At 38.1% G+C, this 24,296-nt stretch overlaps 1 protein-coding gene across 4 annotated transcripts in view; it reads right to left on the bottom strand.

Moving 5' to 3' along the window:
- LOC150094550 (beta-hexosaminidase subunit beta-like) overlaps positions 1-24,296 on the bottom strand; it is a 364,235-nt gene that overhangs the window by 177,929 nt on the left and 162,010 nt on the right. For all 4 annotated transcript variants that reach the window (XM_090411847.1, XM_090411846.1, XM_090411845.1 and 1 more), the window contains exons 3-4: positions 20,951-21,016; positions 10,442-10,488 (exon numbers count right to left, since the gene is read on the bottom strand). In XM_090411847.1, coding sequence (XP_090267973.1) covers positions 10,442-10,488; positions 20,951-21,016 — 113 coding nt within the window. The remainder of the gene's footprint in view (positions 1-10,441; positions 10,489-20,950; positions 21,017-24,296) is intronic.

Below are 24,296 nucleotides of genomic sequence, written 5' to 3'. Positions count from 1 at the left end.
CAACTATTTCTTTTTTTCATATACTTGTAACTAACCTCAAAACATATGTATTGCATGACTTTAAGATCATCCTGTATAAGCAGCTAGAGCAGGGGTCGTCAACGAATGGCCCACCAGCCATTTTGAAAAAATAACTATTTAACATTAAAATTTTAATAAATAAAAAATAATTTCAAATGAAGCCCGCAGGCCACTGTGGTATTTAGAATTGTAAGATGCTTTCCAGATTCACAAGGAACGCTGTGCATTTGATACTTTACATAAAATCCTATAAAAATAAATATTAAATAGAAATGCTTCTTCAGCCATCTACCAGCACCAAGCAGTACTTAAGTACCAGTACTAACATCACAGGCAGATGGTTGAAGCAGTAATTCGTTTGAGTGCGCTATCTAGTGCCTTCCAGATACATCTCAAAGGTTCTCAATACTTTGTTATTTTCATATAAATACATGAGGATCTCATCCAGAGTCAGTCTATTCAGTCGTGATATTCATGTATAAGCGCACATAGGTTCATTGTGCCAGCCATAGCCTATTGTGGTTTTATATTGCCACACTTTTTTCATTAGTGTGAGACATATTCAGTGGATAATAACTATTACATGGCCATTTTGGATCATTTTTTGGGTTCACCTTCCATCACTAATGAGTAAAAAGCATTAACCGAGTGATTATTGTCGGGTTTTTAATGAAATGTGGACCAATTTGTACTTTTTGTGTCGATCAATGATAAGCCAGTGTGTTTAATTTGTCGTGAGTCAGTATCAAAAGAATATGATATAAATCGACACTATGAGACAAAGCATGCATCCAATTTTGATCACGTTCAAGGGCAGCTTCATGTAGACAAAGTGAACCCTCTCCAAATTGATTTAAAATGCCAGAAGGGTACATTTAAAAAGATAGAGGGAAGGGAACAAAGCATGCATCAAAATAACTTATGTAATAGCTGAAAAAATTTCTAAAAAATCAAAAGCCTTCTTGGATGGCGAGTTTGTGAAAGAGTGTCTCATCACTGTTGGGGAAATTCTGTGCCCAAATAATAAGGAAGCGTTTAAGAAACAGAGTTTCTCTGGGGTAACTGTAGCACAACATGTTGAAGAACTTGCCAATGACATGAAAGGAACTTTAAAAGAATGGGTGGCTGAATTTACGTCATATTCACTTGCTTTAGACGAGACCACTGATGTGAAGAATACAGCACAACTGGCTATTTTTGTCCATGGCATTGATCAACAATTCACTGTGACAAAAGAACTGTTAGTGCTCATACCCATGAAGGGAATGACGAAAGGTACTGATATTCTTGAAGCCACCAAGAAAATGCTCAAGCATTTTGACCTCAGCTTAACCAACCTCGAGGGTGTGGTAACTGATGGTGTACCTGCTATGGTGGAAAAAAACTAAGGATTTGTTGCGCTGCTACGGAAACCGAAACTAGAAAGAAAAGATTTCATCCATTACTACTGTTTAATCTACCAGGAGAATTTGTGAAAGAAAATTATCGGATGTGAGAATGTCATGAAAGTTATTGTGACTGATGTCAACATTATTACGGCAAGAGGATTGAATCAATCAATTCCAAGAGTTTTTGACCCAAGAGTGCGAAGCGGATCACGGCGATATGGTTCATTATAGTGATGTGCATTGGCCGAGCAGAGGGAAGATTCTTAAAAGTGTCTTTGACTTAAGGAGTGAAATACAGCAGTTCATGCAAACCAAGGGAAAGCCAATTGCGGAATTCAATGATCCAAAGTGGATGACAGACTTTGTCTTTGTGACCGACATCTCGTTGCATATGAATGACCTACGGAAACCGAAACTAGAAAGAAAAGATTTCGTCCATTACCACTGTTTAATCCACCAGGAGAATTTGTGAACGAAAATTATTGCGGCTACAATTCAAAGATCAACTGGTGCACACTCCGTTTGATCACATTAAAGCTTTGTGGCCAAGCTCAAACTTTGGGAGGAGGCACAACTCACAAAAATAGATTTAACTCATTTTCAGCTTCTCACTGAGTCCAACTGTTCATCTCTTGATGAATACGCTACAAAATTAGCCATGTTGCAAAGTGAGTTCAAAGAGAGATTTAGTGATTTTCATAACCAAGTCTCCTTTAGATTTATTTTCAATGCCATTCAGTATCAATGCTGCCAAAATGCCAGTAAGATGACCTCAGCAAGAGTGGGACTGTTTTTATTTTGTATAGTAATATAAGGAATTTCAGAAATAAGGCAGCTGAGCTTGTGGCAGTGAGTGAATCAGTAAGTCAGATATTGTTGGAAGTTTTTCCACTTGGTTATGCTATAAAACCAAGTGGAAAAACTTCCAACAACTGTCTCTAATCCAGATTATATTAATAATAAGGTGTGACACCTTTTGGCTACTTGTATATGAAAATATAACTTCTGCTGTATTACTTCAATCTTGGTATCACCTCTGGGTCTGGCTCTCACTAACGAGACCTCAATAAAGGTCAAAACTGGTCTGGGTAGTGACCCTTCCCATAATGCATAGCATTATACATGTCTATAAGGAGATATGATTTGCATTATCGGATACTAAGGCAAATAATGTAAAGTCATTAGCCTCTATATAATACGAGTTTCTCTGTCCTGAAAATACTTCAGGTGCAAACTTTATTATTATTATTATTATTATTATTATTATTATTATTATTATTATTATTTCGGGCAACTCCAGGAGTCCTTAGACTCATCAAGGGAGGCCATAAACATCATGTCCACACAACTATGCGATTACATTCTCACAGTATCTATCATACCTTGTCTTGAACTCGTTCACCGTCATAGCACCCACAACAGACTCTGGCAGCTTATTCCACTCATTTACCACTCTAAAAGTAAAGAGCCCAGCTCTAACACCCCTGCTAACCACACTCTTGCCCAGCTTCCATAGGTGTCCCCTAGTTCTTCCACCACCAGTCCTGATCTCAAAAATATCCTCTGAATTAATCCTATAGAATCCCTTTAGCAATTTGAATGTCTCAATCATATCTCCCCTCCTCCGCCTATCACCTAGTTTCTGCAACCCACAAATCTTCAACCTGTTCTTATATGGTTCATTCCATAGACCTGTTATCATCTTAGTCACTCGCCTCTGGATCCTCTCCACCTCCTCCCCATCAAGAAGGAACCGAGGTGACCAAATCTGGGCACAGTAGTCGAGATGAGGTCTTATCAAGGCTCGGTACAGAGGTACAATAACTTGCTTGTCTCTGCTCGTCAAGGTATTTTTCAACAACCAAGTGAGTTGATGAGCTGATTTAGCTACTTTTGCAATGTGCCCCCTAAACTTCCATCTCCCTATCCATCAACACTCCCAAATCCCTGGCCTCATCAATCTCTTGGAGTACAGTTCCACCAATGTGGTATACTGCTGCTAATCTTTTCACCCCAAAATGCATAACCTTACATTTTGTCACATTAAATTGACATCCATTCTCCTTAGCCCAGAACTCCAATCTATCTAAGTCATCCTGCAAAACTTTGACATCTTCTGCATTCACTATTGCCCTACCCAACTTTGCATCATCAGCGAACAAATGAATTGTTCCACTTAGATCCTTCCCTATATCGTTAATGAACAGATTAAACAGCAGTGGTCCAAGAACAGAACCCTGCGGCACACCACTAGTCACAGGCCATCTTTTGGACTCTACTCTTGAATAAACTACTCTTTGATATCTCTCCATCAACCAACCACCTATCCATCTCACCAATCCTATATCCATTCCCATATGTTGTAGTTTACGGATTAGTATTCCATGTGGTATCCTGTAAAACGCCTTTGCCAGGTCCAGCAGTATCACTGTAAACCCATTTCCCTTATCCAGTTCAGCCGTCACCTTGTTATAAAACTTTCTCTAAGACCTTGACAACGACTCCTGATATGCTGATCGGTCTGTAATTTGCAACTGTAGTCTTGGATCCTCCTTTATGCAGTGAAACTATTTTCCCCTCTTTCCACACCTTCGGGACTAAACCAGACCTGAGACTCAGATTAAACAACATGGTCAAGGGCACTGATAATTCTTTAGCCGCTTCACGCAAGACCCGTGCCAGTATACCATCCAATCCCACAGATGTGTTCACATTAAGGTTCTGTAATAGACTAGTCACCTCCACTTCATTCATCACTATTCCCATATAAACTAATGGTTCCTTCATTTTTTCAATGTCACCACCTGGTTGATATGCTTTTGCAAAGTGCACGCTCAGTAACTCCACTATATCGACTGATTCAGTGACCTCCTTACCATCGTCATTCCTTAAAATCATTTTGCCGTGTACAGTTTTTTCCTTGCTTGCAGCATATTGAAAGAACTGTTTGGGATTCTCTTTTGCTTGCAAAGCTAGTTTCCTTTCATAATCCACTTTTGCTTTTTTTACCACACTCGTTACCTTTCTGGCCTGCACTTTATACCGTTCGTGTGCCTGCAGGTCACCCCTTTCTTTAAATTCCCTCCACAGTTGTTTCTTTTTTTGCAGCTCAAGCTTAATGGTGTTATTCATCCATTTAACCCCTACTTGTTTTACTATTCGGACCCTAGGTATACAATCAGCCATTACCTCCTGTAAATGCTCCTTGACCACTTCCCATGCTCTATCGACGTCCAGTCCTTGCAGTTGTACGTTCCATGGCACTGATCCAAGCAATCTCCTAAGCTTGTCATACTTGCCAGCACGGTAATTCCACATATACCCTGTATATGTGGAATTACCGTGCTGGCAAGTATGACTTGCTTGCTGTGTTGCCTGCCAAGTGTTTAAGCAAACTTTGTTTGCTTAAACACTTGGATAAAGGATTAAACCAAGAATACAATTTCTTGGCATCTTTAATTTATAGTATGTCAGATAATTGGCCTAAGTAAAATTTCATTGTCTAAGGATATAATGTCATAACTTGAAATGAATGGATATAGAATTTGTTGAAAAGATAGGAAGGTGAAAAGAGCAGGAGAAATGCTGTTAATGATAGCAGAGGATTTGTGTCCTCTAAGAGTGGAAGAGCATGAAGCTATTTTGTGCGAGGTCAAAATCAGTATAATAGTATATCTAACACAATGTTGTCATAGGCCAGGGAATGCAGAGAGCACTGATTGTGAAATGTTTAGGCAAACTAGGTCAGTATGTAAAAAGGAAGGTGATTCTAATGGGAGATTTTAATTATAGTAATGTGGATTAGAAGGAAAAGATAGTGCATGGAAATAAGAGAAGTAATTTGAGTGATAACTATCTTAAGCAACATGTCATGAAAGCAAGACAAGATTTTAGAGGTTGGATTTGTAATCTTCTCACAGGATATGGTTATAAATGAAGTATCGACACTGCTGCCAGCTGGCGAGTGTGATTGTGAGGTACTGATTTAAGAGGGGGTCATACAGCAAAAAATTTACTGTTGAGAAGAAATATACATGGAATTACGAGAGTAGTCAACTAGCATCAATGCCATGGGTGGATGAAATGAAGTATGAATAAAAAGAAGTTGACAGAGCATAGGAATTGAAGATCTATGTACAACTTCATACCAAGAGTTATGCAGAGTAGGAGTCAAATGGACAAACAGGAAAAAAGCAAGCAGCATGATAAAAGATGTTACGGAGGAGGTACAACACAGTAGTAATCAGGTGCATGAAAAATATGCAGTGCAGGCTAAAGAAGTGACAAGATGGTAAAGAAAACATGCACAAAGATAATTCAGAAGAATGAATTTTTCTCCTGTGTGGCAAAAGCAAGAGGAAAATATTTACTGAACGAGTATCACTGGATAGTTATTCTCATAGAAAGGCTTAGATGTTGGTTGTACATACTTACTAAATGACTTAAGGAAATTACAACGTACAATAGAATATACATTAAATTAAACTGGACAGTTATTGTGGTAGAGTGATCATAGCAAAGGATATAGTGGAATATAATGAGCAGTTTATTAGTATATGTTATACTGCTGTGTAAAACCTAAAAGGTAAAACAATATGTATGAAAGAATCAATTGTATTAGATGTTGATTGGGCTAAATAATAAAGCTGGTAGAATGAATGAATAGCATATTATTTTTAAGGAATGGGCAAAGAGTTAGCTATGTTCTTGCACTAGTTATTTAATAAGATCTCGAAGACAAAAATGTTCCAAACAAGTGAAAGAAAGGAAGACTTATACTACTCTAAGTATATTTCTAGAACCAGTTTCCAGTTATGGACCAGTCTGTATATCTGTAGTTATAGTTCAAGCTATAGCATATGTTAATTAGGAATAGAATAAAGGATTGGGTTTATGGATACTGGATTCCTAATGGGTTTATGGGTTCACAAAACAGAGGTCTTGTTTTACAAATTTCTTGCATTTATGATAAGGTGACAAATGTATTGGATGTAGAGGATACACATACAGTGATATGCTTCACCTTTGCAAACGTGAAGCTGTAGAAGATGGAATGTTTAATACAATGTTTAAATAGACTGGAGATTTAACTCTCTAAATGTTCCAAGTTGTGCATGATGTGGCAATGTCTCAATATGCTGCATATTGAAACATTGCCCCACAGCACACCGATTTCTCAATGGTCTGCTGCAGGGTTTTGTTCCTACTGTTTATTTAATATTATTAATATGGGCACTCCATGGAGTCCAAAGACTCATTATGGAAGTCTCACTCTATCCATTAACACAATATGTATCATACATCTCCTTAAACCTATTCACTGTTGGAGCACTCACAACCACCTCCGACAAACCATTCCACTCATTCACTACTCTCCAAGAAAAAAACCTAGTCTGCACACCTTTACTAACCACACTCTTAAACAGCTTGTGTGATTCCTTGTTTTCCAATTAGGTACTTGCCATGTATTCAAAAGTTTCTTCTCTGTCAATCTTATAGTATTCCTTTAGTAACTTTCCGATCAAGTTTCTATCATGTCCCTCTCCTCTACCTGTTAGCTGAACTCTGCAACCCACACATCCCTCAATCTATCCTCATACGGAACATTCCACAGACTTGTTAACAGCTTGGTTGCTCATCTCTGAATTCTCTCTATCACCTCCCAAATCCCCAAGAAACTCAGGTTACCAAATCTGTGTATATAGTGGTCAACATGCAACCGAATCATAGCCTTATAAAGAGGAATAATAACCTCTCTATCTTTACTTATCAGTGTACTCTTCATCATCCAAGTCATCCTCTGAGCTATTCTGCTAACTCTTGCAATTAGTCCTCTGAATTTTAAATCTCTATCCACCATCATCCCCACATCCCTAGCCTCATCAATTTCCTGTAAACTTGTACTATCAATATGATATGAAGTGTGATCTTTTCGTATTACTTTACATTTTACAACACTGAATTGACAACCATTGTCCTTTGCCGACACTGCCAATTTAAGTCATCCTGTAAGATATTTATAACACTTTTATCAACTATTGCCCTCCCTAGTTTTGCATCATCAGCAAACAACTGAATGTCCTCCTTGAAATCTGCTATATCATTAATATACAAATTAAAAAGAGTAGTGGTCCTAGTAAAGAGCCATGGTGCACTCTCCTAGTCACCCTCATTCACCTTGATTCCACTCAATCATACATCCCTCTCTGATGTCTGTATAAGCCATCCCCCTATCCAGCCTCATATCCATTCCCATTTGCTCCAGCTTATGCAAGTTTTCCATGCAATATTCTGTCAAATGCCTTTGCAAAGACCAGCAGTATCATGCAGCCATTTCCTTAATCCAATTCTGATATCACCTTATTATAAATGTGAATAAATTACTGAGGAAGGATCTACCTTTTACAAAGCCATGCTGCTCCCTATAAAGAATCACATTTCACCCATTCTTGAATTTTACTTTTAACCAACTTTTCCAATACTTAACCACCACTGCAGAGATACTGTATATCTCTGTAGTGGTGGTTATTTCTTTCAGGTAACCATCTTACCAGAGCTGAGACTTAGATTAAATAACTTTGTCAGAGGCACTACCAGTTTACTTGCACATTCTCATAGCACACGAGCAGACATACCATCCAGGATAATTTTCACTCATTGCTATGTTGACACTGATATTTTTCGATATACTGAGTACCTCCCATTCATCTTTCTTTTTTTTGAAGCTCCTGCTTTTATTGCTAGTCATCCACTTAATCCTTACTCAGTTTATCCTCCTGACCGTGGGCATGAACTAATGACATTCATTCCATGTAATTTTTTATGCCATGCACTGTTCCAAGTTGCCTCCTAAGTTTGTCATGAACACCAGCTTTGTAGTTCTGCATAAACCCTTTCTTGACTGAAATTTCCATATGTTGAGCAACCTCCCAGGACAAGACTGCATGGCCACTTTCCCCGATCAGAAATAGAGTTGCTACTGCAGTTACAGATAAATCTTCTGATGCTATGCCAGAACCAAACACTCTCCAACTCCTGGTCCCTTTCATCACATGCTGTTTTGGGTAATTATCCCTTAGTAACTGTATCAATTCCATTTCTATTTCACTATGTGCTCTTTCCTCCTTCCAATCTATATCACCATAGTTGAAATCTCCCATGATAACTGCTCATCTTGTACTCATTGTGCTAATGTGTATGTCATCCACATTTTCTTCTGGATCCCCAGGTCTATAGCAACAACCAACAATATATTTTGTTCTATCAGCCTCTATCTCACACCAAACAGCATCAAATGAACCATTTCCATCAGATCTATAATCTTTATCTTCTATTTTTGTTGGTCAAAGTTCTTCTACTATCATTAATGATACCCCCCTCCTCCTTCCCTATTTCTTCTATCTTCTCTGAAAAACCAGGTCTTACTGATGCCAATAATTTTTAGCCAAGTTGAGCTGACCAATTTCTAAAAGCTCCTAATTGATTTATTAACATTTCATGTGGACAAATAAGGAGCTTGCTCATTAGCTTATGGATGAAAAGTTGTAAAGAATTATAAGGAGTGGAGTGTTGCTGATTTTAATTCCGTTTAGAAAGACTTGCATAGACTTTTAACTTGGATAATTTCCACTCACCTTCAGTTGTGGAGGCAGTGTGTTGTGTGTAGCAGAGTAGAGTGCCTTCCCTTGACAAGTTGTTTGAGGTGTCATGTAAATAGTAATTTTCTAATTGCTCATAGTTTGAACTCTAATTACTAAGATGCTTTCAAAACATTATTTGAAAAACAAGAATGTGTATCTGAACACTATATATGTATATATGTTTAATTAAACACACACACACACACATACACACACACAGTGCTCAGATTTGGTCACCTCATTTTTATTGCGATGTGGAAATATTATAGGGGATCCAGAGAATGAGCGACTAAGTCGATATTAGGAATCTGGAATATTAACGAGAGAAATATTGAGGAAATTCAAATAACAGAATTTGGTGAATAGGCAAAAAAAAAAGTTGGGGGAGGATGATGTGATAGAAGCATTTAAGTTATTGAGGGGATTTTACCAGATTAATACAGAGAAAATTATAAAAAGGTGTGGAAGATGAAAGATAAATAACAAGAAGCTATCTATTTCTGGAAGTTGTGTAAAGGTGAAAAGGGAGGAAGAGGGGAGGGTAACTAGATTTTTTTTACATGGAGAATAGTAGTAGTAAGTTAGTGGAACACATTATCAAAATGTTAGGAGTGTAAATGAATTTAAGTATGATGCCACTCAATGACAGAAGTCTTTGTTTCTTAATAAGACTAATTTTATTCAATTAATCTTTATAATGAGCTACATTATACACACTTGAACTAAACTATTATTCTCAAATTTGGTCCCCAGGATTTGAAGGGGATAAATTAACAGTGGAAAGGGTATAGAGGCAGATAACAAAGATGGTTTTAGGACTGTACAATGTTAGTTATGAGGATCAGCTGAGGGAATGTGGACTGCAGAGTTTGGTGGATAGGAGAAGGAGAGGTGATATGATTGAGACTTTTAAACTGTTGAGAGGTGGTTACAGGGTTGACACTGGGGAGTTCTTTTGCTTGGTTGAACAGCGGGAAGGAGTGATGACAAGAGGCCATCCCTGGAAGTTACTAAAGGAAACTGTGAGCAAGAGGGTGAGGAGTGGTTTCTTTGCATAGAGGGTTGTTGAACTGCAGAATGCATTGCCTGATAGTGGTGAAAGCAAGAACGGTCAATGAGTTCAAAGAGTGGTATGATAGACTTTGCCTTTCCTAGGAAGGACCTCCCACGATGAGGCCTGAATAATAATAATACACTCAGAGCAAAAATATGGCTGCCATGTTTTTAATGTTTAGATCAAGTATTTTTCAACGGCAATGAGTTCATGATTATGGATACTTATAATCAATTCAGTATAATACATGAGACATATAGGGACTGAGATCTCAGTGTTGCATTTTAAAACTTACACTATATTAAGAATTTTTTTTAGCATAAAAATAAATGACTCACTGCTTTATTGGCATTCTGATATATGAGCTGGCTAAAGGTTTCCAATCCTGAAAAAAGTAAAAAGTGACATTTAAATTTAATTTTTATTTATATTGGAAAAAATGTCCATTACAAAATGTCATTTAAATCATATGCAGAAAAGAAATATTCTTCCCTTTTCTATTTTAAAACTGTCCTACAACCTCCTCTCCCATAATCAACTTTTATAATTAGACCCCATGAAGTTGCAAATTTCAATGCAGGAAATATATCATACCGTTATCATAATTATCTGGTATATATCATAACTGTTCATTATTAAATTCATAACAGGTTGACAGAATAAATATTCAATGATATTTAAAATCAAACATTTCAGACTAAATCATTCAAGTCAAGAAATGGTTTTATTATTACCACCCTAAGACCTCATGGAGTCAAAGACTCATCTGGGAGGTCCTTTTATCACACACATACACCTCATCATACCATGTTTTAAACACATTCAAACTCTTTGCAGACACCACATTCTCAGGCAAAGCATTCCAATCATTCACAATTTGGCATGAAAGAAACCTCCCTCTCACTCCCACCCTCTTTATACAGTTTCCAGGGATGACCTCTGGTTCTCCAATGATCTCCCACTATTCTCTGTAGAACTTCTCCAGCATTGATCCTATAACAACCCCTTACCAACTTGTAGGTCTCTATCATATCTCCCTTCTTCCTCCTGTCCACCAGACTCTGCAAATTACATCTTCTCAATCTTTCCTCATACTCGACATTCCAGAGGTCAGAAACTACCTTAGTCAGTCTACTTTGGACCCTTTATAAATATCTCTTCATCCTTCTGAAAACTCGGTGACCAAATCTGGGAACAATAGTCCATGTGTGGCCTAATCAAAGCCTTATACAACGGAAGAAGAATCTCCCTACTTCTGCACGTCAGTGTCCTCTGCATCATTCCCAGAAGCCTTTGTGTTGTCTTCACAATTTTGGCAATGTGTCCCCTAAATTTTAGATCCTTATCCACTATCACCTCCAGATCTCTTATTTCCTCTACCTCCAACAATATATTCTCCCCAAGCATAAATTCTGCATCCCATCTTTGTTTTCCAAATTTTAAAACCTTACATTTTGCAACATTGAATTCACATCACCATTTCTGTGCCCAATCACTCAATCTATTAAAGTCTTCCTGTAAGGCCACAACATCTTCACTACACTTCATGGTTCGTTCCAACTTTGCATCATCTGCAAACAATTGAATATCTCCATCCAAATCTTCACCTATATCATTAATATACAAGTTAAACAGTAATGGACCTAAAACAAACCCCTGAGGCACTTCACTAGTGACTTTCCTTTTCCTTGATATCGCTCCCCCATACACAACTTTTTGACACCTATCAGATAGGCAGTCTCTAATCCAATGCACCAATCTAATATCCAAACCCCATCTGCTCTAGTTTGACTGTCAACCTATCATGAGGTACTCTATCAAAAGCCTTTGAGAAATCCAAGTATATTACTGTGTATCGTTTTCCTCTGTCCAAGGAAGCAGTCACTTTATTGTAATAAGTAAGTAGATTACTAAAATATGACCTCCCTTTAGCAAATCTATGCTGTCCATCAAAGATAATACCACCATTGTTATCAACCGAACTCTGGATCCTAGTTCTCACAAGCTTCTCCAACAACTTAACCACAACACCGGACACACAGATAGGCCTATAGTTTGATGCTTGAGTTCGATCACCTCCTTTATGAAGTGGCATAATCTTGCCCTCCTTAGGAACTTGACCAAGTGCAAGACTCATATTAAAAAAATATGTCAAGGCAGGTGTCAACTCCCTGACACATTCTTTCAGCATACGTGGTGATATATTATCAAGTCCCACAGCCTTATTAACATCTAGTTTACTCAACTCCCCATACACCTCTTGCTCACCTACAGTCAGTCTCTCCTCCCCATTATCAACTTCTCTCAATCCCTCCATGAAGTCACATTCACAAGATTGAAAGATCTTTATGAACTGTTCATTAATTATCTCCACCACACATTCTGCATCAGCTGTCTTTATACCATTTTCTCCAATCAATGTCATCCTTCCATAATTATTCTTTCTTTTGCTGGCTACATATCGAAAGAATTCCTTAGGATTCTTTTTGGCTTCATTAGCCAACTGCTGTTCATACCTCTTTTTAGTTATCCTCACCAACCAAGTCACCTTTCTTGCTTGGTCTTTGTAGACCTCATGGAATTGGTTATTTCCACTTGTCTTATGCTGCCTCCACAATGCCCTTTTTCTCTGTATCGCATGCTTAATATCTTTATTCATCCATCTCACACCCACCTTATTTAACCTTCTCACCCCCACCCCCCCTTGTAGTTTTTCTCACAGAGGTCCTCACACTGCTGGCAACCACCCAGGTAATCACTTCATCGTCACTCTCACCAATTGGTGGATGATTTGACAGCTCATTTATAATAACATCCTCTGATGAGATGACCAAATCCAAGATCCTCAAATCCTTGCATGCCCTCTGTTACCTCTGCCTGAGGTAGTTATCCCTCAAAAACTCAAGAAACTCATTTTCTTTATGTCCAGTTGCTATCTCATCATTCCAGTCTATATTGCCATAATTGAAATCACTCATAATGATCACCCTTTTCTTATTTGCTTGGCTAATTTGATTATAAATTTCATTATCACCACCATCCACATTACCTTGTCTATAACAACATCCCACCAAGTATTTGATTCCATTCACCTCTATCTCGCACCATACTGCCTCAAAACCATTGGCACTATTTCCCTCTTGCATCTCTACTTTATATGATCATAACTCTTTCTCTATCATCAATAGCACTCCCCCTCCCTTTTTACCCCTTCTGTCCTCAAGAAACACATCATACCCTTCCATCTCTATTCCTGTCAGGATGTCATTCTCTTCCAACCATGTCTCACTTGTTCCGACAATTTTTGGGTGAACAGACGCAATTAGTGCAACCATTTCATCTGCCTTGTTTCTTATACTTCTAGCATTTGTATACAAACACAACAGCTCATTTCTGGATCTACAGCTAGTTCCACTGATACCACTCACTTGATGTGATCTCTCCATGCTCAACTGGGGCCATTTCCCTTTCTGCTTCTTCATTTTAAAACACTTTTCAATTCCAACTGTTTCCTCTAGATCCCTGGTCATCCCATCCCTTTCCTGCCTACACATGCTCACCTCCTCTTGGAGCATCCACCTTTCTCAGGCTGTGTACCCCTGTCCACCCTGAGCCTCCCCGTTTCCCTGCTCCTCTTGCACACCCAATCTCTCATTTTCTATACTCATACCACTCACTTCCCCATTCATAACCACCTCTTCAATCTCTCCTATCTTACTCTCCCGCTCTTCCACATCACTTCCCACTCGATCTGATTCATTCTCTCTATTCACTTCTCTACCTTCCAGCAGCAGTCTCTCCAAGCAACTCACACCATAACCATTCAAATGCAGTCCATCACTCCCATACAGCTCACTTCGTCCCTTAAACTCATTCCACACATTAACAAACTGTACTCCCGTCTCCTCACACATTTCAGCCAGCATATCATTCATAATCCTTGCTCTCCACCTCATTTCACCACAGTCATACCTAAGTAACACGCTAACTACCCTTCCTGTCACACTATTCTCTTTTATCCTTCTAAGCAGCCTCCTGATATCCATTCTGATACACTCTTTGTCCTCTCTCAAATCATTCGTACCTATCAACTCTTTTGCTCGCTCCTGCCTCATATCCAATGTCTCAATCACTCTACTCATTTTAGCGCCTGGAAAACATACCGTGTGCATTTTATCCTCCAGCACACTTTTAATAATGGAGTCGCCATACAACGCCACTTGCTCATCTTTCGTTAACTCTTTCATGCCATCATTATTTATTTTAATAGTTTTTACCCTAATTTTCTTAATTTCATTCTGCATCCATTTCATTTCTTGCCTCATCCAATTCATTTAAACTTCCGAATCTCGCGACGACACATTCTCTCTATCATTCAATCTTTCTAACTCTCGACCCCCTCTTCTCACTTTAACTCTCATTCATCCTTCTTTGTTTCCATACTTTTGGTCCAACATGCATCCAACTTTCGCTATCATTCTTCCCATTTTCACACTCATTCATCTTTCTTTGTTTCTGTACTTTCAGTCCAACATGCGTCGAACTTTTGCTATCATTCATTCTTTTTTCGCTATCATCCATTCTTTCGATTTTTTTTACTTTCGATTTCTGCGTCACGCCATTTCTAGTTTCATTCGTTCTCTCAATTTTGTTTCCTTCCGCCACTCTCACCTCACTTTCATCCCTTTTAACAACTGTTACGGTTTTCAAATCGCTATTTTTCTTTTTTTTTTTTCCCCGATTTTTAGCATTTTTTCACCTCTCTCTCTCACCATCCTTTTCTTTCAAACATCCACTCATTTTCCCCGCGACAATTTCGCTACTAACACTTTCTGTCATCAGTTTCATATTTGCATTCATCAATTCCTTGTTCAGGTCACACTTTGCACACACCCTCCTTCCATCCTCACCAAACATCCACAAATCATTTATGTAATCGAAAGTATACATATAACAGACCTCACACTTAACGAAATGACTGAAATCTAAATTAAAGTCATGGAATGACAATCTGCCGCCATTTTTTGCAAGTTACTAAGTCTAATAATTTCGTAATTAAGTTTTGGCAAAAAAAAAATCCCCCACACTAATAAAACCGGTAGCGCACAACGTTTACAGCCTCTATTACTCAAACAATTACGCATATGTATTTAATTATTCCTAGAAAATTTATCCTAATCAGGAGCTCTTCTTATACATGTCACTGCCAAAATATTTTTTGTAAAATATTCTCATCTGTTTTTGTTTTTATAGCAAATTTTTTTCACTAGAAAGGAAACAAACTTTACTTTCTTATTATTACATGACACCTGCAGGAAGTCCAAGGACTCATCGTGGGAGGGCAAACTACTTTACTTCGCTAAATATATCTCATTCTCTCCACTACTACTCGATTCTCCAACTATGACACTACTCCCATTAATGGCAGACATCGCCCATCATCACCACCAACAATATATTTTGTCTGTAAATTGTGTGTGTTCTGAAGGCCGATTTGTCTGTATTTGGGATGAAAAACCCAAATTTCCAGGAGAAAAAACCCTGCTACCACTGTTTACTTATATTCACTACCATTTACTTATATTCATGTTTTCACCCTTATTTTACCTAAGTGAGCACACAAATATTTGCATATGAGGTTTCTTCAGAAATAAGTTACTTGTGTATAGGCAGATGACTTCATATTACGTTGCTCTAGTATTTCATAATGAAATTGACACTCTTCTCTTATATGTATATTGTCATTCATTATGGAAAAGATGATTATCTAGACTGGTGCCAACCTTTGTGTGAAAAGGTAACAAGTTCCTAAAACTGAGTGATCTAGAAAGATCATTCAAAACATAGATCAGTCTAGGAAAATCAGCATTGTTTCTGCCAGAAACACTTAAAACCTCAGCTCTACAAACAGCAGACAAATCTGCCACTGTACCAAAACTCATCTGCTACTCCTTATAAATTGAAAATCTAAGTCTTTAAGTGGCACTAGACATATTAAAGTTTCACATGTTGTTAAAGTGGTGAGCATAAATGCAGAGAATGAGGATTACTGCTATAGCGAGAAGGATATTAATAGACAAGGAGATGGTTGTTCCACATTTTTAAAGCTTTGATCTGACTGAAACATGTACTACAACATGCAGGTTTGGTCAGCTGGTTTTCATGGTTTATATGGAAATCCTAGGAATTTCAAGTCCAGTAAGCACTAAGGGAGAATTAGGGAATAAATTGCCAAGGATGGGAAATAAGTGAATGAATCACATGTCAGTTAAATTCCTTTCAGTAATTTGACATATTGAAATAATTTTTTTAAAAAAGAAGGGAAGAAGCAAAAACAGGCATTGTGGCATTTAGAATGAGCCTCTGGTGTTTCCAATTTGAAAAGTGTCAGTGTCTAGGATAAAGGTTACATTTTGGATTTTTTTTTTTGTGATGCAATATTGTTCTTAATATAGCCTCCTCACCAAAATAATACACTTATTCAACTTCCTATGCTATTAACATGATTGACTAGCCCTCGATATACTTCATGTTTACAATGCAGAATGCATTTGACACAATAGGAGGAAATAAATGCAGCAGATATCTCAATAACCGACCTTGTTGCTCCAGGAACGGAAAATGAATACAGGAAGACGAGTAGTGTGAGAGGAGAGAATAAAGAAAAAAATGTGAATGAGAAAATAATATTAATAGTGTAGAAGGCATGAGTGACTGTGAAAGTTTAGATGGTTTTGTTTGGGAGAGTGAATTTCGATTTAGAGTGACTGACCTGCAGAGGGAGATAGAGGAGCTGAAAGAGGTGGTGGAATGTCTTGGGAGAAGTATGATAAGTATGAAAGATAAGATTAGAAGAATGGAAGAGATAAATGCAAGGCAAATTGGAGTAGGAGGGAGAGAGAGTTTTGGAAGAGGAGAGAAATTTGTGAATGATAAAAGAGGAGAGAATGGACATAGAAATGGAGAGAATGGAAACAAGAAAGAGAGGTATGGAAGTGCTAGAAGAGGAGAAAATGGAAACAGTAGGAGAGAGGGAATGAGAGAGAGGTATGGGAATGCTAGAAGAGGAGAGAATGGAAACAGTAGGAGAGATGGAATGAGAGAGGTATGGGAATGCTAGAAGAGGAGAGAAAGGAATGGCAGTGCTAGAAAAGGAGACAATGGAATGAGAGAGAGAGAGAGAGAGAGAGATCGGAATGAAAGAAGAGGAGAAAACGGAAACAACAGGAGAGAGGGAATGGTAAGAGGTATAATGTATGGGGACTCAATGATCAGTGGTGTTCAAGATAAGATGCGTGAGAAGTGTTTGCCAGGAGGAACGATAGAAAGGGTGGCTTTGGTAGTTAAGAGAGGTGAAAGGGTGGATGAGATGATTGTGATGGTGGGAACAAATGACTTGAGTGGTGGTGTAAATATGGTAGCGAGAGATATGAGATTCCTGCTTGAGGTGGTACGAAAGAAGACACAGAGAGGAAAGATAGTGTATGTTGCCTAGGAATGATAATGACGAACTGAGCAGAAGAGCAGCAATATTGAATGACATAATAGCTAGAGTGTGTTACAAGAGAGGACTGGAATATGTGGATGCTTGGGGTGCGTTTGAGGAAAGAGAGGAATTGTATGCAAGAGACCACTTACATTTGAATGAAGAAGGACGTAGGCATCTGGAAAGATTGCTGTTCTGAAAAAGTCAGTGTGTCCCAGGGAGGATGGTAGCAAGGGTGGCCTCTTGTGGGAATGGATACTTGGGATAAGAGGGACGACATCAGGTAACACTAAACCCAGTGGAGTCTAGAGGGGATAATGCTGGGTATAGAAACAATGGCATTTATATGCTATATACTAATGCCAGGAGTATCCAGAATAAGGGAGAGGAATTGGAGGCACAGATAGCATCAGCCTGGCCAAAAATTATTGCGATCACTGAGACATGGTTGACAGAAGAGGATATAATAACAGGAATAGAAGTCGCTGGTTACAGCATTTTTTGGCAGGAGAGGAAGGGAAAGCATGGTGTGGGGTGCTGCTTATGATAAGTGATGACCTATGTCCTCTAAGAGTGGAGAATTTGGAAGGTAGTGAGACAAATGATTTTGAGAGCGTATGGTGTGAGGTAGAGGTAGGCAAGACAGGATATTTAGTGGGGTGTTGCTACAGACCCAGGAGCACAGAGGATGGGGACCAGGAGATGTTTAGACAGCTAAGTTTGGCAAGTGCAAGAAGAATGATTGTTATGGGAGATTTTAACTTCAGTAGTATAAATTGGAGAGAGGAAGATGCATGTAACAATAGGGGAATGGAATTTCTAGAATTCTTGAGGGACAAATGTCTTAGGCAACATGTAACAGAGGGAACAAGAGGTTCAAAAATTTTGGATTTGGTTATAGCATCAGAAGAGTTGATAATAACTGAGTTGACGTCTCTCCCACCAGTTGGAGAGAGTGACCATATGGTTTTGACTTGGAAAATGAATAGACATGCAGGAGTATCAAAGAGACGGGAATGTATGTGGAATTATAAGACAGGTGATTATAATAGTCTTAGATGTCAACTTGGGGAAGTTTCATGGAGGGAGAAATTGGAAGGCCAGGATATCATTAGTGCATGGGAAATTATGAAAGAATATTTGTTAGCAGCAATGGTCAGTTGTATACCACGAGTGAACAAGAGGACACAATTTGGAGTAAAGTGAATGACAGACAATATTAAACAGGAATTGCATGCGAAAAAGAGGCTGTGGAAGAGATATAAGGAGACAGGAGAAGAGAAGATGCATGAAGAGTATAAGACAGGCCAGAAGAGTGACTAGTATGGTAAGGAAGACGAAACAGGAATATGAGAGGAGATTAGCCCTAAGATCCAAAGAAAATCCTATGGAATTTTTTAGATATGTGGCCAGTAGGAGGAGAAATGACTGTGGAAGAATGATATTGTGGGATAAAAATGGGAATAGAGTGACTGATGCAGCAGACATAGTAGAATTGTTCAATGAACACTTTATTGGAATATTTCATCCTGGAGGAGTCAGTTTTAATGCTAGAGGGATAGGGCAGGTCCAAGGTTTAGAGGTACAGGAGGAGAGTGTGTTTCAAATACTGAGTACTCTGGACGTCAGTAAACCTGTGGGACGGGATGATATTTCACCACAAGTTTTGAGAGAATGTGTTAGGGAACTGACAGTGCCTTTGACCTGGCTTTTCAATGAAAGTCTGGTTGCTGGAAAGGTGCCCATGGAATGGAAGGAAGGTAAGATTTTTTTTTGCATAAGGGCGGTAGCAGACTGGAAGTGTCTAATTATAGACCAGTTTGTGTCTATAATTAGACACAAACTGGTGTGTTATCAGTAGTTAGTAAGATCTTGGAGAAAGTAGTGAAGGACCGTATACAGCATTGGGCAGATGAGGGTAATGTTATCTGTGAGAGTCAACATGGATTTGTGAAGGGGCACGCTCTTATTTTAGCAATATGCTAGCCTTTTATGATAAAGTTACAAGAGCATTAGATGAGGGAAAGGCATATACTGCCATTTTCTTAGATTTAGCGAAGGCATTTGACAAGGTGCCACATGATAAGCTGATATTTAAGTTACAGCACATGGGTCTAGATGTCAGATTGGTCAACTGGATTCAGGATTGGCTGTCCTATATGTATCAGAGAGTTGTGTATAGTGGGGCAGTTTCAAGGAAGCAGAAGATAGAAGATTACAAGTGGGATCCCACAGGGCTCAGTACTGGGACCTATATTGTTTAACCTTTATATCAATGACATTGTCAGTGGATTACAAGGGGAGGGGATATTCAGTTTTTTTCAGATGATGCGAAGCAGGAAAGGATTATTAGTAATAGCGCAGATGCGGCAGCCCTGCAAGAGGATTTGAATGAGCTAGATAGGTAGGCAAATGAATGGGGGTGTCAGTTTAATGCAGCAAAATGTAAGGTCTTGAAGTTTGGGACACATCAATGGGACGCTGCATACTCTATGCTAGGAGTTAAACTGAAGGAAGTAGGAGAGACAAGAGATCTGGGGTTGATGATTGATAGAAACCTGAAATTTAGGGGACATATTGCAAAGGTGGTGAAGGTAACATAGAGGATTGCTGCAATAATGAGAAGGATACTGACCTGCAGAGATAAAACAGTTATCATTCCGTTGTATAAGACCCTGATCAGACCACAGTTGGACTATTGTTCTCAGATTTGGTCCCCAAGATTTGAAGGGGATAAATTAACTGTGGAAAGGGTATAAAGGCAGATAACAAAGATGGTTTCAGGACTGATAGTCAGGATATCATTTACAATGATAGTTATGAGGATTGGCTGAGGGAATGTGGACTGCAGTTTGGTGAATAGAAGAAGGAGAGATGATATGATTGAGACTTTTAAACTGTTGAGAGGTGGTTACAGGGTTGACACTGGGGAGTTCTTTCGCTTGGTTGAACGGGAAGGAGTGATGACAAGAGGCTATCCCTGGAAGTTACGAAAGGAAACTGAGCAAGAGGGTGAGGAGTGATTTCTTTGCATGGAGGGTGGTTGAACCATGGAATGCATTGCTTGATGGAGTGGTGAGAGTGATAACGGTCAATGAGTTCAAGGAGTGGTATGATAGACTTTGTGTTTCTTAGGGGGGGGGGAACCTCCCCTCAATGAGTCTTGATAGACTGTGTTTCTTAGGAAGGACCTCCCACGATGAGTCTTTTGACTCCATGGAGGCCTGAATAATAATAATAATAAAAATAATAATATTAATAATACTAAGACGAGCTAATAAAAAAGATAAAAATATTTATCCTTCCTGAAAAATTTTAAATATTTATGAAAATATTTTTTATGAATCATGAAAAAATATACCTCTAAGTGCACCCCACACTGTTTTAGCAGCAATGGTGGCTCCCTCTGGGGATACATGAATTTTATCTGTGAATTAAAGCAGTTATTATTAAACAGTTATCAGGGAATAAAAACATTGAGTAGGAACTAAAGTTTTTTAGTTCCTACTCATTTCACACCAACAAATAAAATAATCTGCACATCAATAAATAAAAAAAAATCACCTCTTGTGAGTTTACTTTATTTTTATCTTCCTATACTGTCCAACCTTGGGGTATTTCACACATACACAATCTATGAACCAGATGTCTAAATCAATGATTCTCCATGTGCATCTAAGTGACCAGAAATTTTGAGATACCCAACTGATCTTATGGCACTGAATATATTTGTATGTGTTTACCATGCAAGTGATCTGTGGCACTAATTTGCTCCTTTTTTTTTTTTTTTTGCAATATGCTTTATGAAGGTCAACTCCTAGTTCACTGCCATTCCCCAATACCCAGCTGCAATTTTTTCATAAACATTACATTTTGCCACATTAAACTAGCAACTATTATCCATTTTAACAAATGATATCCTGTTTCCAAACAAAGTTCAAGTCATCCTACAGCAGCGCTTCCCAAACTGTGGGCCGCAGCCCCCTTGGGGGTAGGTTCTGTTGAGGGGGGCCGTGAAATAATGAAAACAAATTTAAAATGTTTTAAGACTAAGTAGATTTTTTTATTTTAAAAGAAATGTATTTAACTTTTATTATTTATTATTTATTATTTCTTTTTTGTTATTTTTTATATTTTAATGGAAAAATTCACACATTGGTGTTGGTTCACAAACTTTGCTTCCTGCGTATTTCGACGCTTAATGAATATTAGTAATATTGCTTATTCATATGTTTCATTTCAAAGCAGTGGTTAATTGTATTTACTTCGAATGCTCTCCAGGGAAGCTCCAAATCTTCCTCTCCCTTTCATCATGCGTTCGTAATCAGGGACTGTTGATATTGACTTTATACACATATCAAAACTCGTTTTATATTATCACTGTCATCCGAGCTAGTTTTCTGTTACCAATAAAAGTTTTGCATATACTTCACACATGAAAAAAAGCTTAAATGAGTTCATGTGGGGAGATAGTAACTCGCTTGCAGTGGTAAACAACACACCCTCCCTAACAGCCACTATACTGCAGAGGCAATAAAAACAAGTACTTTTATTATGCCAGTGAATAAGGTATGAGGAGTCTGTGTAATATATTTCTCAACAAATAGTGCAATTAGAGACAACTGGGATAGAAACACACTAATTAATGAATCACATGTCCCCTCATACAGAAACTATGCTGTATAGACTGAAACAAAACCATATGTTGCATGGGCAAACACAGTATCTAACTAAAAACTATTGTTATTAATTAGATGTGTGCGAGTTCGATTTCCCAAGGCAGCAATAAAATTCAACCGAACATGTTAAAATTCGTAAAAGTGTTAAAACTAAGTAATATATATATATATATATATATATATATATAAAAATATAAAATGAATGTTATGGCAGTTTCACATTTGGAATTCGGTCGAAGAGAGTTAGTATTTCAACTCAATTGTCAGCTATGCTTTTATCTTTCAGTTGCGCGATCTCTTGTTAATACCGCACCAATCACACGCACGTTTTAATAACCTGCCTTTGCTGTCTGTTTCGCGTTAAGCTTAATTACCGTAAAGGGAGAAAAGTCACAAAAGAGAAAAATGTTCCTGGTCCGGAGATTCCCTTATTCAGGTAATATTCACTAATTTTATGTTATCAGTCTGTGGTGTGCCAGTATCGGTAAGTGGTGATATTATTTGATCGATTCTATGTTAAAAAATTTAACCCTGAGATGGATAAGTGGCTGATAAAAAATAAAAAACAAATCCTGCAAACAATCGGTAGAAGCAGAAACAGACTCAAAAAAAAGGACAGTATTTCATATTTTACCAGAACACCTTGCATCGTCTTCAGAACCAAATAGTAAAAGGCAAAAAAAATGTAATACATGCATTTGATTTTTGCAATATTTGCTGTGTAGGTTTTGTATTGAATGCAAATACAATAAATATTATAATACACTATCTATTACGATTTTTTTTTCGAGGGGGGCCGTGAAATATTTTAATTTTTGCAAAGGGGGCCCTGACATCCAGAAGTTTGGGAAGCACTGTCCTACAGGATCTCTACATCATCTTTATTAACCATCACCTTCTTCAGCTTTGCACCATCAGCAAACAACTGGATATCCCTTTGGCAAATCAATTTTTATATCATTGATGAATAAATATGAATAGCGGTGGCCAAGTATAAAGTTCCATGCACCACTGGTCACCTGCCTTGTTTGGTACATCTAATGTAATATACACCCTCTGTCCAAAAAGAAACCGAACTGTTTGAAAAATAGAAGAAACTATTGGTGCCACCTGTTGTATCTTTTTGTTGTCAAAAGCGGCAACCTTCATTAGTGTTATGACATTTGTTTCATTAGAATCCAAGTTATATTGCCAAGAGTGACAGTGTGTTTTGATGAACGGTCGGTTGTCACAATATTCATGCCGTACGCAACGAATTCTTACTATCAACTGCTTCAAAACTTTGAAATAAACCTCACCATTGTCCGTTTGGCCAGGCGAAACAATTTCTTTGTGGATTATGCCCTTGGAATCATAGGAACAAATCAGCATTGTCTTTATTTTTGACTTCTCCAAGCGAGTTTTTTTCGGATGCCCCTCTTCCTGCGCTTTGTTTTGGGCTCATACTCAAAACATCACGTTTCATCACCAGTAACGATCGTTTCAAGGAAGTTAGAGTCCTTACGAGTGGCTTTAATGAGGTCCTTGCAGTGTTCAATTCGATACATTTTTTGGTCATCGGTCAACCCGTTGGGAACAAATCGTGAATTCAATTTACGAAGGCCCAAACTCTTGGTCAAAATGTTGTGCACAGTTGATTTTGGAATCCCCAATTCATTTCAATCTCACAGGACGATTTCGAGTTTTCTTTAATGAAATCACACACTTTTTGGATGTTAACTTCGCTCAGTCCAGTTTTTGGATGGCCTGGCTTTTCGTCGTCCTCAAGCGTCTCATGTGGTCTTAAACCACATATAAACTTGAGTACGGGATAAGAATTCATCACCGTATGCTTTTTGAAGCATTTGATGCCTTTCAATAAAACTTTTACCGAGTTTAACACAAAAGTCAATTGCAGCTCTGTTTGAAACTGATTTTCCGACCGTTCATCAAAACACACTGTCATTCTTGACACTATAACTCGGTTTCTAATGAAAAAAATGTTATAAACAGTTGACACAACACTAATGAAGGTTGCTGTTTTTGACA

This window comes from Typopeltis vanoorti, chromosome 22 (assembly GCF_054136105.1).
Source record: "Typopeltis vanoorti isolate ZY-2024b chromosome 22, IOZ_Tvanoo_1.0, whole genome shotgun sequence".
Lineage (NCBI taxonomy): Eukaryota > Metazoa > Arthropoda > Arachnida > Uropygi > Thelyphonidae > Typopeltis > Typopeltis vanoorti.
The sequence above is the reverse complement of the archived record's forward strand: the minus strand, read 5'-3'. Positions and strand labels throughout refer to the sequence as shown.